Genomic DNA, 16109 nt, shown 5'->3' on the forward strand with positions numbered 1-16109 from the left:
TTACTTTTGTTAAATGCTAGAGGTTATTATTTTTCATGATTTTTTAAGTTTCAAATTCATAATACTTTATGAATTTGTAACATGAAAATATATAGGAATAATATTTAAATGGTCACAAGTTTAGGTGACATTTACAAATGTCATTATACAATTTTTCATGACATGTTTTTGTCCTTGAAACAATGTATCTAGTATTAATAGTGTTGATATTTCTATGCTATGGTGACATTAAAAAATGTCAATTTTTCCTGACAATTTTTCGTGTCTTTACAATGATATTTTGTGGCACTACTAGTGTTTGTATTTCCATGCTATAATGACACTAAAAAGTGTCATCCCACTTTTAACGACATCACTATAGAGGACATTTTTATGAAATGTCACTATAATTAAAATGTCACTATATGTGATGTGTAAGGACATTTTTAAATGTCATCTAAAGGATTTTTCTTGTAGTGGGTTTGTGTGCTTTTGTTCTTAAGCAGTAAGTTGAAGAATTTGAAATGTTGGGCACGGACATGGACACAGAGGATGCACGGAGTCCGTACATTTTATTCAAAAAGTTGGTTTTTGTGCAGATTAATGCACGGGGTCCGTGCATGCCTTTTCAATTTTTTTTTTATTTGCGACCTTTAGGTCCGGACTCTCTGTTGATTATTGCATAATTTATTTTGATTAGATTATTAAAATCAAGGTCCTCACATATACATTTCAAAATTATATAATTATACATAAAAATATATATATCAGGTTATAATTTTCAAGAAAAAATATTTTTTAAATCCTGTATATTTATCTATTTGCGATTTCGGTCTTTTATGTTATCATATTTTAATTTTAATATGTTATTTGGTTTTTTTTACACTTTTAATCCTTGCTTCTGATATGGCGTTGATGTAGAACTAATGCATCTGATGTGGAGCTGACGCGTGTAGACAACAGTATTTTCGACTAAAATTGCCAAAATAAAAAATAATCAACTAAAATTGAAATCTATAAAAATAAAATATTAAAATAAAAAACTGACAAAATTATCGGATCAAAATTATAATTTTTCCTAATTTTCACAAGTCTGCAAACTTATTCTTGCGGCTCACCGTTTTTTTGAGGGGGAAAAAAAATTCCACTGGGTTTTATTTAGTAATTTGTGGTGCACAATGTGTCGTGTGGTACATATTGTTGAAAAACATTATTATAAATGGGTCTATGTATTAAATGCCATCTATTTTTGTTATTTCATTTGAATTCATCAATTATATTGATTTAAATACACTCACGCGAATCACTTCTGTCATTAAATTGCACGTAATCTTGGTGTAATAAATCATTTAATTTTCACATCATTAAAGTTCCAACATGCGATTACGGCCATATTTCTATGGGAATTACTAATCTATTTCAGATGGGGATAAAATCTTCTATTATAAATTGGTATAAGGTTAATTAATTGCACATTATATGGTTCTGTTCATCAAATCATGTTTTTAATGCAATATATTATATATATTGTCCCCATCCCCAGTTTATGTTAGAATATAATTTTTTCATAACCAGGTCGATAAACTATTAAAAAATGGTTCAGTCGGTTGGATCGGTTCAATCGGACGGTCAGACCGAGAAATTGTTATATTATATAAAATAATAATATATATATATATATATTAAAAATATAACTATTTATTGTAAATATGAGATGAGTTTGACCCGTCTCACAGATTAGCCGTCTAACAAGAGACCAAATCGGCATATAAATGTTAGGAATTTTTTTAAACGTTGGGCTAATTAATTGCACATTATATTGTTATGTAATTCATCAAATCATGTTGTTAATGCAATAAATTATTATGCTAGAATACCGACATTATAATGTCGGACGTGCATGACTCATGTATCCAACTAAATTATGAATCTTGATTTCGAGCTAAATATATAATAATAAAAAATCATTAGACTAACATAAAAAAAATTAAGTAGAATTATTTCTAAAAATTTAAAATTTCAAATAAAAAGCTTTGATTGTGCAGTGAAAAAAATTAAATGTGATTCACCAACCAATCCAACTAAATTGTGACAGGCATTTACGTTTGTTGATCAGAAATAATGGAGATGGAGTGATTCAAATGCGGTGTGGTTGTCGACCTTCTAAAGAGCCACGCTAGCTAGCTGTGTACGTACGTATGAATCGCGTCAAATTTAATTTATTTCACTACCAACTACATAACACTACACTCACTCTATACAGTACTATACACACCATGTGTATGTGTGTAATTTATTACATAAATATATAATTTTGATATGTTACGCATAATTTGTAGAGCAATAATCAACACCCGTGACATATTTGTACGAACACTTCGTAAGAATTTAAATATAACTTGAAGTTTACAAGTTGTTTGTGAAACATCGATCTCATCACGACGCTCATGGTTGTCTGCCTATTAGTGCCTTGATAACATCATTTATATATATATATAGTTTTGTTATGCTGCCCACCTCCCGTGTCCACCTTTATGCCCACCTATTATGTGACAATCATCCAATGAATAAGATGAATCATATACAAATGGTTCATCCAATGGATGAGTGCCACCTCATAGGTGGACATGAAGGTGGACAGCATAGCAAAACTTTATATATATATATATATATATATATATATATATATGCAAATAATTCACTGTGAGATGCAATAAATTTAGATAGTTATTAGGTGAATTAAGGGTGAGTAGCTGGCAGGCATGGCCACTCCTCAAAACACTGCAGGTTTTCCCAGTTCTACACTCAGTATTGGTTAATTTTTCTTCCCATATATGTATATATACTTGTTTGCTCCTAACGCACATTAATTACGTGCAAGTATTTTACAAGATCTAAGCTACTTTTCCAACTACAATACAAGGGGGATATGTATATAGGATTCATGATTTATCAGAACAACTGCTGATTTGAATTGGAGAATGTATAGTCCGGGTAACTCACATTTTGTAAATTACTCCCTCTTTCATCTAAAATTTAATTGTTTTCATTTATTGTGTTTTTAAAGAAAAATTCACTATGGGGTCAGTGTGGCCAGCTCAGAACCTTCGAGGACAGTATCTATCAAACATATTTTCTAACACCATATATATATATATATGGAAAATTGCGTTTTTGGTCCCGTATGTTTGTCATTTTGCGATTTCAGTCCTTTATATTTTAAGATTTCAGTTTTAGTCCGCTATATTTATTTTTTTGGCAATTTTAGTTTTTTTTCCGACGTGGCGCTGACGTGGCACCAATTCAGTGCTGATGTGGAGCTGACGTGTACAGTGCCACGTAAGCATTTTTTAATAAAAAGGTCCGAAATTGCCAAAAATCAGAACGTGCAGGACTAAAACTAAAATGTGAAAACGTATAGGACCAAAATAGTAAAGTGATAAACATACGGGACTAAATTTATAATTTTCATATATATATATATGTGTGTATATAATTGGCCTTCTTGTCACTCGAACATATGTGTAATTCCAAGAAGAACAAAAAACAAAAACAAGATCCGGGTTTAATTAATTTGATTTCGCCTGATCGAAAAGCAAGCTTGCTTGCAATTTGAAGCTCTTAACTCGGATTATTAATTAATGAAAAGGTTCCAAATTCTAAGCATCCGAGCATTTGATTATATATATACGTATACATGTGGTTGGAGTAATTGTAATTAAACAGAGATATTCGAACATAATGTTGAGCATTAAGAATTCAATATATTGACCAACCTAGATGTAAAAAATAAATTAATATATCTACCATTTTATATCCTAGGTAAATAAGAGCGGGTACCTGCAGTAAATATACTTGCTGACTGCTGAGCAATAGGTCTCACACATCACCCATGCTAATGCTACACAACGCAGCATCAACACAAATTTTTTTTATGAAATCGCGAATCGTCGACATATCTTTTATTTGACATGACTGATGAAAAAATATTATATTAATCTGTATATATAAGATCGGGTCTACCCATTTAAAAGTTAAATATATGTGGCACCGTCTCATAACGTACTCTACAAATCTATATATATATATATAAACATAATATATAAACATATATATTTTAAAAATAAATTTTATACATTTACTCTTCCCAACTGTTTTTCTGTACCCAGAGCTCAGACAGCGTCTTTAAAAGGGACCATATGCACACTCCTATCTCAGGTGTCAAGCAAGAGTTGGGCATAGCGAAAGAGAGAGAGAGAGAGAGAGTCAGAGAGGAAAAGGAGAAGAAAAGAGAAAATGGCGAGGTGGAGTATGGTGATTCTTGTAGCTCTTGTGGTGGCTCAGCAGGCGGCGGCTAGGGTTTTGCCCAGCGACAGTGGTCTGGCTGATCAAAAGAACTTCCTCTCTTTCAGCGGCGTGGGCAGCTACGGCGGCATCGGAAATAATGGGATACCGTTCGGCGGTTTAGGTGGCGCGGCCGGAATCGGTGGACAAAACGGCGGGCTCAACGGCGTCGGAGGCGTCATTGGAACAGGACCCAACGGTAACCCCGTTGCCGGAGTGTGGGGTCTGGGGGGTTTGGGAGGGTTGGGCGGCGGAGCAGGCGGTTTGGGAGGCTTAGGCGGCGGTGTTGGCGGCGGTGCTGGTGGTGCTGGCGGCGTGCTGCCGAACCCTTGAAGTTATATATATATATGCTAGCTAGCTTCGAGTGAGCTACGTAATGCATAGGGTTTTAGGAGGTTTATGTGTAATATGGTGTGATTTATGTTTGTTACATTTTGCATGTCTTTGTTTGGAGTCTTTTTTTTTATAATTATTTTCCTTTAATGTACTTTGAAATTGTTCTGTGAAGTCTTTGCCAACTTGCAGGTTATCGATCTTTTGTTCTGGTTATTATAAGATGGTTTTTCTCTTTCTCATGTCATGTGTGCTGTTTTTTTACTTTGTTTACTAGGAAACTCATGTTTGATAAATGATAACACACTTGAAAATTAGTCCAAAATTAGAGCAAAGAGTACCGCCACGAAATTCAAAAGCAAATAATAATAATAATAATAATAATAATACTTACATGAGAAATGACGTTGTTTCTACACAACATGTGATTCTGTTTTTTTAATTTCTCTTATGCAGAGAGTATCTGTGTTCCAAGAGACAATAATTCAGAAATTGAAAAATAACTACTAACTAATTCAGTAGTCCATGCTCGCTGTCATCCCTCAGAGTTGATCAATTTTTTTCTGACTATTTGTTATGAACAAATTCGAAAGTATATAATAAATATAAAATATGAGAATCTGGAAAGTATAATATGAGTGGAAACATAAAATTATATATAGGTGAACGATAAATTTCCTAAAATTGGTATAATCTTTGTTAATGAGAAATTGAGGGATAATTTTGTCAATTCCATTAAAATAATAACTAAAAGTAACTATCAAAAAAAAATATATATATATATATAATTATTATTTAACAAAAAAAAAAAAGGACGCTTAATAATATAAAATAGCTTTGTAGAAACTAGAAAGAAGATACTGTTTGTTCTAATTAATTCCTGTAATAAATTCGACGGAAGACAATCTGCTTTAACTTTTTGTAAAACATGTAACAAAATCATTTTATCTATAATAACGTACCTTAATTTTATAAGTAAAAAAAAATAAATTGGCGAGAAAATTGTTTGAATTTGATAAATTTCAGCAAAGTATATTTATTAATTTAACACACTAATCCGTAGCTAAATTTCTGCTTTCATAAAATTGTGTTTTCTTTGAGAAAAAATAGTTTTTTGGTCCATTAACTTGTTCATTTTATTGGTTTGGTTAATTAATTTTTAAAAGTTTGGTTTTGGTACACTAACTTTTAACTTTCGGTTATTTTGGTCCAATTTCTTACGTGGCAACTTGACACGTCATCATTTTTCGATGTCACGTCATCAATTAGACCAAAACATCCGAAAATTAAAATTTCATGTATATATCGAAACCAAAATTTGAAAAGTTAATGAATCAAAACCAAAAAAATGGACAAATTAATGGACCATAAAAAACAAATCCTTTTCTTTAATTTGTTCGATATAAATATATTGTTACATTTTTTAATAATATTGTAGCATGGGATTTTTCATCTTAATTACCATGTGTTTATCAGCCATATGCCCATATCGACCGACTTCCCCTGAATTATAAAATCTGTATGTACGTAGAGCCTTCAATTCGTTTTAAAAATTTTAAAAATACAACCCTTGTTGTGAAAAAGTAAAAATTTACGGTAAAAAGTAAAAACTCAAAAACTCAAAATTTATCAAATTCTACACTTTATAAAATTTTTCTCTCTTCACAATTGTGTTTTTCTACACAAATGGAGAGACCTATTTATAGATCTCAATTGGAGATTAGTCAAAAATTAATACATCATTAATTACATCATCACACACTAATTTTCAATATTTTACAACTCAATTTTCAACTTTCAACCTTCAACATTCAACAATAAATAATAATATATATTTATATATATTTTCAACACTCCCCCTTGTGATGATGATCATGATAGAATGACTATCTCCATTACGTGTTGTATACTGCCTCGTTAAAAACCTTACTAGGAAAAACCCATTGGGACAAAAACCATAGTAAGGAAAAAAGAGTGCAGCCACGTAAACTCCCCCTGATGTCAACATGAATGATTCTTCACATATTTCGTAGATTGCGCATCCCAATATTATAAATGTGTTTTCTGAATATCGCCGTGGGAAGTGCCTTTGTGAAGAGATCGGATGAGTTCTCACTTGATTGAATGTAACAGATATCAATATCTTTATTCTTCTCCAGCTCTTGAGTGTATGCAAAGAATTTAGGAGGAATATGTTTAGTTCTGTCACTTTTGATGTATCCTTCTTTCATTTGGGCAACACATGCGGCATTATCTTCATACAGTGTGATTGGATTCTTGTCCACTGATAATCCGCAAGAAGTTTGGATATGCCGAGTCATTGATTTAAGCCAGACACATTCACGGCTTGCTTCATGTAGTGCAATAATCTCGGCATGATTTGATGAAGTTGTAACAAGTGTTTGTTTCTGTGATCGCCAAGAGATTGCAGTGCCTCCACGAGTAAATACATATCCGGTTTGGGAACGTGCCTTATGTGGATCAGATAAGTATCCAGCATCAGCATAACCAATTATTCTCTGATTTGTATCTTTTGGATACAAAAGTCCCAAATCCGTCGTTCCTCGTAAATAACGGAATATATGTTTAATTCCGTTCCAGTGCCTCTTCGTTGGACATGAACTGAATTTTGCCAATAAATTTACTGCAAAAGATATGTCTGGTCTAGTGCAATTTGCAAGATACATAAGGGCACCAATGGCACTTAGATATGGTACTTCAGGACCAAGAACAACTTCATCATCTTCACATGGACGAAATGGATCCTTTTCTATATTCAATGATCTGACAACCATTGGAGTACTTAAAGGATTTGATTGATCCATATTGAAACGTTTAAGGACCTTCTCTGTATAATTAGACTGGTGAACAAAAATTCCACATTCTTTTTGTTCAATTTGTAAACCAAGACAATACTTGGTTTTTCCAAGGTCTTTCATTTCAAATTCTTCCTTCAAGTACATCATAACTTCTTGAATTTCTTTATTCGTTCCAATGATGTTTAAATCATCAACATATACAGCAATAATTACACATCCGGATGTTGTTTTCTTGATGAAAACACAAGGGCATATTGGATCATTTACATATCCCTTTTTCATCAAGTGCTCACTTAGCCGATTATACCACATTCGGCCAGATTGCTTTAACCCATATAATGATCTTTGCAATTTTACAGAATAAAATTCTCTGGGTTTTGAACTTTGTGCTTCAGGCATCTTAAATCCTTCAGGAATTTTCATGTATATATCACTATCAAGTGATCCGTATAAATAAGCTGTAACAACATCCATTAGACGCATGTCCAAGTTTTCAGACACTGCTAAACTGATCAAATACCGAAACGTAATTGCATCCATAACAGGAGAATATGTTTCTTCATAATCAATTCCAGGTCTTTGAGAAAAACCTTGTGCAACAAGTCGAGCTTTATATCTCACTATTTCATTTTTCTCATTTCTCTTTCGAATAAAAACTCATTTGTACCCAACAGGTTTAACACCTTTAGGTGTAAGGACTATAGGTCCAAAAACACTACGTTTATTTAGCGAATTTAATTCAACCTGGATGACATCTTTCCATTTTGACCAATCCTTTCGAGTTTTGCATTCACCAAAAGATTTTGGTTCATTATCTTCATTTACGATGTCACATGCCACATTGTACGAAAATATCTCATCAATATCTTGTACATTCTTTCGGTTCCATATTTTTCCAGTATTAATATAATTGATAGAGATTTCATGATTCTCGTCAGTTTGTGGTTCTGACAGAATATTTTCATCATCGTGTGTTTCTTCTGGAACACCATTTTCTATTTTCTGATCATCATTTTTCTCTATGTATTTTCTTTTCCGAGGATTTTTATCCTTTGAACCGATTGGCCTTCCACGCTTCAGGCGTTTTATGACATCATGAATGTCTTCATTTTGTTTCTTTGGAATTTCAACTCGAGCAGGGGCATTTACAGCAGGTATATATGATTTTGTTACCCCTTTTGTGTCTGCAAATGCATCTGGCATTTGATTTGCTATTCTTTGCAAATGCACAATTTGCTGTACATCTTTATCACATTGTTTAGTTCTAGGATCCAAATGTAATAATGATGGTACATACCATGTGATTTCTTTTTCGATGTGTTTCTTTTCTCCCCCTAACATTGGGAAGTTATTTTCATCAAAATGACAATCAGCAAACCGTGCTGTAAACACATCGCCTGTCTGAGCCTCAAGATATCTAATGATTGATGGACTATCATAGCCGATATAAATACCATTCTTTCTTTGAGGTCCCATTTTTGTTCTTTGAGATGGTGCAATAGGCACATACACCATACATCCAAAAATTCTCAAATGAGAAATATCTGGTTCTTTGCCAAATACAAGCTGCAATGGGGAGTGTTTATGATATGCACTTGGCCTGATGCGAATCAATGCAGCAGCATGTAAAATTGCATGTCCCCATATAGAAATAGGGAGTTTCGTTCTCATAATCATTGGTCTAGCAATCAACTGCAGACGTTTAATCAATGATTCAGCTAATCCATTTTGTGTATGAACATGAGCTACAGGATGTTCAACAGTAATTCCCATCGACATACAATAGTCGTTAAAAGTCTGGGAAGTAAATTCTCCAGCATTATCAAGTCTTATTTTCTTGATCGTATATTCGGGAAATTGATTCCGCAATTTTATTATTTGAGCCATCAATTTTGCAAATGCCACATTCCGAGTGGACAATAAACATACATGTGACCATCTGCTAGAGGCATCGATCAATACCATAAAGTATCGAAATGGTCCACATGGTGGATGAATTGGCCCACAAATATCACCTTGAATACGTTCAAGAAATATGGGTGATTCCTTTTGGATTTTAGCTGGTGATGGTCTTATAATAAGTTTCCCCAGAGAACATGCTTTACACTGAAACTTATTATTCTGAAAGATCTTCTGGTCTTTCAGTGGATGACCACTTGTATTTTCTATAATCCTTCGCATCATTATTGAACCAGGATGTCCCAATCGATCATGTCAATTTGTTAGTATTGAAGAATTTCCAATAACCATATTTGATTCGATTGGACTTATATGTGTATAATGCAATCCAGTAGGGAGCATTGATAATTTCTCAACTACATATTTCTTTCCTGATTTATATGTAGTAAGACACATATATTTCTCATTTCCTTCGGTTATTGTTTCCGTATCATAACCATGAGAATATATATCATTAAAACTCAACAAATTTCTTTGTGATCGTGGTGAATATAAAGCACTATTTATCAAAAATTTTGTACCATTAGGTAACAAAAATTGTGCTTTGCCACATCCTTCAATCAAGTCTACAGGACCTGATATTGTATTCACCATTGTTTTTGTTGGTTTTAATTCCAAGAAATATTTTTCATTTCTGAGGATAGTGTGCGTTGTACCACTATCTGGTATGCAAACTTCCAGTGCATTATTTCCATCTTTGATCATAGCATTTTCCATAATGATCTTCAAAAACAATATGCAATAAAATGAATTAAGAAAGATACATGCAAATTATAATATGTTACAATTTAATTGCAGAATAAAACAATACATGCAAAATATAATATGTTTTACAATATAAAAATTACATTGTTACATTCTTTTCCCACCAGTACATTTAATCAATATCTTCGAAATCATTCAAAAAGTAGGCAGCATCTAAATTCATTGAACCACTTGCATGGTCAATGTTTTCAGTAAAATTGGTCTCTTTTTCTTTCCCCTTTATTGAATCTTTATAGAGCTTACACAGATGCTCAGGGGCTCGACAAGTTCTTGACCAATGTCCTGGAGTGCCACATCTATAACAAACACTCTCAGTTCTTTTTGGATGATTTTCATTTTCACCCGTATTATCATGCTGCCTCTTTTGTGGGTGGTTCGTGACGTTCCTTTGAGATGAGTTATTGAAATAACTATCTCTTTTATTTTCAAATCCACGGCCTCGACCACGACCGCGATCATTTCTACGCCCACGTCCACGCCCACGTCCTCGTCCACGACCTCGACCAAAATCTTGTCTATATCTTTGATTTTGGTTTTCATTTTTACTTACGACATTTGCTTCAGGAAATGCCGTTGAACCAGTAGGTCTGGACTGATGATTTCTCATGAGCAATTCATTATTCTTTTCCGCCACGAGTAAACATGCGATGAGTTCTGAGTATCTTGAAAATCCACGCACTCTATATTGCTGTTGTAGAGTTATATTTGATGCGTGGAATGTGGAAAATGTCTTTTCAAGCATTTCCATCTCAGTAATATTATGCCCACAAAATTTCAGCTGTGAGACAATTCGATACATCGCAGAATTATAATCACTCACCTTTTTAAAATCTTGGAATCTTAAAGTATTCCATTCATCTCGTGCGGTCGGAAGTATAACTTCCCGTATATGCTCAAAACGTTCTTTTAACCCTTTCCACAAAATCATTGGGTCTTTTTCGGTCAAATATTCACATTTCAACCCCTCATCAAGATGTCTGCGTAAAAATATCATCGCTTTTGCTTTATCTTGTGAGGATGATATGTTATTTTCTTTGATAGTTTCGTTAAGACCCAATGACTCGAGATGCATTTCTACATCGAGGGTCCATGGCATATAATTCTTTCCGGTTATATCAAGTGCAATGAATTCGAGTTTCGCCAAGTTCGACATGGTGGTACTAGAAAATAACAATGCATTTTATTAGTTAATTTCCATAAATATGACAATACAAAATAATGGAAGAACGTAAATTACAAGTGCGTATACAAATAGAGAAAAAATATGTGTTGGAAAATCGCTGGTGAGTAAAAGACTCGTGAGCATGATGATCATAGTCGTTATGAAAAATATCCTTATAAATGTCATCATCTCCATCTTCGAAAAAAAAAAACCGAGGATAAAATATTTTGAGAGAAAGAATGAATTTGGTGTGATTGAAAATGAGTTTGAGTGAACATATTTATAGGGCAAAAACTAGCCGTTTTGTTACCGTTTGTGACCGTTGGGGGTAAAGAAAAAATTGAGTATGTGTTGAATAAAAATTCGTGATAATCATGTAATGCATATAATGATAATCATAATTAAATAATTATGTATATCATATCACATTATTATAAGGTCAGTGTCGTAGACAGCCTTTTATATAATGTTGTGAAATTATACCAATATAGTTAGTATAAAGTCAGGTATAGTATATCATATCACATTATTATAAGATCGGTGTCGTAGACAACCTTTTATATAATAACATGAGATTATACAAATATGGTTAGTATATAAATACACAATAATATATATCATATCACGTTATTATAAGGTCAGTGTCATAGACAACCTTTTATATAATAACATGAAATTATATATTAATATAGTTAATATATATACATAATAAATATATATCACGTTATTGTTTAAAAACCTTAGAGGCTTTTATACTTGTCGTATCCCTTACCGGGAGTGTGGGATGTCGTCTTAACATCCTCCCAGGATTTATAACAAGTTTTGAAAAAAACTTATTTTTTTCATAACATGATATTATATATTAATATATACACAATAAAAATATATAAACAGTAAAATAAAAATTCTTACTTGTTGAATATTTTTGACTTCTTCTTGTATTTTGGAGCGTCGGAAAATATAGAGAACCTTCGAGCGATCGTGCTGATAACGTGTTGTGAAAAAGTAAAAATTTACGGTAAAAAGTAAAAACTCAAAAACTCAAAATTTATCAAATTCTACACTTTATAAAATTTTTCTCTCTTCACAATTGTGTTTTTCTACACAAATGGAGAGACCTATTTATAGATCTCAATTGGAGATTAGTCAAAAATTAATACATCATTAATTACATCATCACACACTAATTTTCAATATTTTACAACTCAATTTTCAACTTTCAACCTTCAACATTCAACAATAAATAATAATATATATTTATATATATTTTCAACAACCCTTTATTTATTAAATTAAAGAATAGGTATTCGAGTAAGCGGGTTGACTCAGTCCAAACATGGAAAGAAAAATAATATTTTTTACATAAATATTTTTTTATAGATTTATTAGTCAGACTATATATCGATAGGGAGATGATATTTATACTCCAAAAATTTATAATCACATTCCATTTTTTACATTTATTGCGTTATCTTACAAAATTACCTTCATCCAAAGATTCCATATTTTCATAAGACTAATATGTCCTTTCTTTATATATTTGAGTTTTAAAATAAGGTCACTTTATTTATGGAATTATTATAAGAGAATCTTACTTTCCCTTCTCAAAAATATTTCTTGAAAGGATTTTGAATTTAATTAAATAGATTATATATTTACTCTTTTTCGAAAATTAATTTAATTATTAAATATTCTAAGTTGCAAGAACATCCACAAATTAGATATGGTATAATTATAAGAAGAAAAAGATTTATTATGTCATGAAATTGGTTTGATTAAAATAATGTAAAAAATTTAAACAAAAATAAAAAAACCTTAATTTGAATTGTTTATTAGTATTTTCATAACCACTGATATTGCTTGTTTTATCTGTATTTTTTTTTATAATCCAACAAATCTACAAATAATACTTTCATTTGTTAGTTGTTAAAATATATTACTAATGATATTATTTTTTACTATCTTAAATTAAACTTTCAAAACATATAACTGATACATAACAAATATACCAACGGAGCATCTTAAACCAAAAAAAATATTCAAAATGAAAAATATTCTCAATCGTAAACATTAATTTAACTTGACTTAAAAAATTTAATAGCAATTTACTTCACTTTATATTTAGAATTTTCTCTAATTATAAAATAATATAAACAACGATACATAATATTTAAAAAATATATTTGACAAATAATATTTTAAATATTGTTTTTAAGCTAAAAAATGGTTTAATTTATGCAAACTATAACTAATACGAAGTATATTTTTTGGAAAAAAAATCACGGAGTAAATTATTAATTTATTATATTTAAAATCATTTCAAGAAATTAATTTTACCAAAAAAATTTTGAGAAACTCTATAACCTGATAAATATATAGTGAATCTTTTTGGAAACGTAAGTATACTTATAAAAAGGGCAAATTAGTTTTGTAAAAATCTGAAATAATTAAAAGAGTTTAATTTTGTAACAAACCACATTAAATGTCAAAATTAAAGTGTGATTATCAGTTTTGGAAATGTAAATATCATCACCCATATCGATATCCATATCATAAAATTTACTGTCCATAAAGTTACTATCTCATAGAAACTGTTTTAGCGTAAATGATTATGGTACAAGTTTCAACTTCACGAAATTGCACTTTTTTTTCAAATCTTTACTCCTCCATATTTTGCTGCCAAACAATGTAGACCACATTATTAATGGATGTAAAATATATTTTTTTGAATCCAACACAATAAAGAATATTAAAAAACCAAGAATTTCATATGTATTCCCAATTTCTTAGCTTTAAATCTGATCCCGACAAATCCGACTCCACCTTAAGGACTATTAAGCGTGTCTATACATACATACATACATACATATATACACACACACACACACATATATATATATATATATATATATATAGTTTTGATATCACACAACTTAGTATGTAGGATTTTCGTGAGCGATCACTAAAACCCACTAGTGTTTCATTATTTTTTTTAAAATTAGTGGTCGCTCACGAGGATCATGCACACTAGGGTGTGTGGTATCAAAATTATATATATATATATATATATATATATATTTATTTATATATATATATGTTGAACCTGTTTTCATTTCTTTAGCACGATTTTATAATTAGTTCAATCAAGAAATAAAAAATAAAAAGAAAAAATAAGAACACGAGTAATTTTAACATAATTCGTTCAAAAAACTTTTATCTACGGGATCATGTCCAGATATCAAGTAAATCAATCAAACACCAAAAGTTACATGTACAAAAACTTAGACAATCTAAAAAACTTATGGCCCGTTTGGTAAATAGGATTAGTGTGGGATTGGTGTTGCAGTCAAGCGTTTGACTGGTTTTTTGTAAAACTCTAGATACCATCAAGCCCGTGATTTTGCACTGTTGAAGTTTGAAAAGGGGTGAAATAAGTCCGGCTCGCAGACAAGGTATTCCAATCCTCCATTCTACAGTAACATTGACAACCAAAACAATTCCACCAACCTTGAAATCTTGCTCCAACTTATGCTTCACCTGCCTTATTTTTTTATCGTATTTTAAGAGAACACTCAGAAATAGATGATTCGTGAAACAAAATTTGTGTGGCAAACTATTAAACACACGGAAAGATCACATTCTTTCCACTAAATTGTGACGCCCAAGAGGGTGAACAATAATTAAAATGTGGTAACAAGATCTTACCCACTGATGCGCTGATTTCAAGGCGAAATGGGAAGGAAATTCATTTCGTAACATGCATCAACCCTTCTCCCTTTTGCCAAATGCGGCTGAAGAAATGATAGAAGGTAAGTAGGGCGGACGATATTTTTTGATGTGAAGCCACTGTGTTTGAGATGTAAAAATGGGAGAGATGCGAAGATGCAGGGTTCTTTGACAAGGAGAGTATCTCGGGATATGGGTTGAGTTAGGATGGAACGTGAATTTGATTCAGTCAAGGGGTAAATTTGGCACATTCGAAAAATATATAAGTCTTATCCGAGACATAATCACACGAACAAAACATGTATATTTTGTTAATATAATTTAACATATCCTTATACAACACATTATTATCCATATTATAATCTTTACATTATTAATCTCATCACACCTGCCAAGCGCATCATTAGATATATCCGGTGGAATTCACTTATCGAACGCCACTTGTGATAACACGACACTTCAAAAATGACTAGTGCCACTTTTGGAGCGCCCCCGCGCTCAAAGGCACGCATCCCTGCACCTGCCTTGCATCAGTGAATGGCCGAAATCCGAGTAAACAGTTCACCTACGCCTTTTGCAGCGTCGCAACACCTTAGGGAGATGAGTATTTTTGGAATGTTGAACTCTTGTTTTAAGAGGAATTTTTAGCCCATTTTAGGAGAAGAACAACGGCTACAAAGGGGAGAGAGAAAAAAAAGAACACCAAAAGTTGAAGAATTGTAAAAAGACCGAGATTGCATCGATCCGGGGACAGAAAACGCATCCTTTAATTGTGTTCTAATTCTTCTCTGAGATTTTTATTGAGATGAATTGTTTGAGGATATGTTTTATTATCTTTTCGATTTCCTCGTGAACTAATTCTCTCATCTAGAGAGCTGACTAGTGACACCGAAAACCGTGTTTAGGATCTTTAGATATTTTTATTAGAATTTTTTGTTTGATTTATTTGTGTTTTTCTAATTTATTACTATCGACTCTACTGAACATAGGTTGATTGATTTGTATGTTTAAACCTATCACTT

General features: G+C 31.8%; 1 protein-coding gene across 1 annotated transcript; it reads left to right on the forward strand.

Annotated features, from left to right (window-relative positions):
• The first annotated feature begins 4185 nt into the window (after positions 1 to 4185).
• LOC140884896 (uncharacterized) lies at positions 4186 to 4898 on the forward strand. Its single transcript, XM_073291780.1, has one exon. It carries the CDS (start codon positions 4276 to 4278, stop codon positions 4654 to 4656), a length of 381 nt encoding a protein of 126 aa, XP_073147881.1. The 5' UTR covers positions 4186 to 4275; the 3' UTR covers positions 4657 to 4898.
• The last annotated feature ends 11211 nt before the right edge of the window (positions 4899 to 16109 follow it).

The sequence above is a fragment of the Henckelia pumila genome, chromosome 2 (assembly GCF_033568475.1).
Source record: "Henckelia pumila isolate YLH828 chromosome 2, ASM3356847v2, whole genome shotgun sequence".
Lineage (NCBI taxonomy): Eukaryota > Viridiplantae > Streptophyta > Magnoliopsida > Lamiales > Gesneriaceae > Henckelia > Henckelia pumila.

Excerpts from the sequence above, each read along its gene's own strand:
- LOC140884896 (XM_073291780.1), top strand. The coding sequence starts at position 4,276 with ATGGCGAGGTGGAGTATGGTGATTCTTGTAGCTCTTGTGGTGGCTCAG.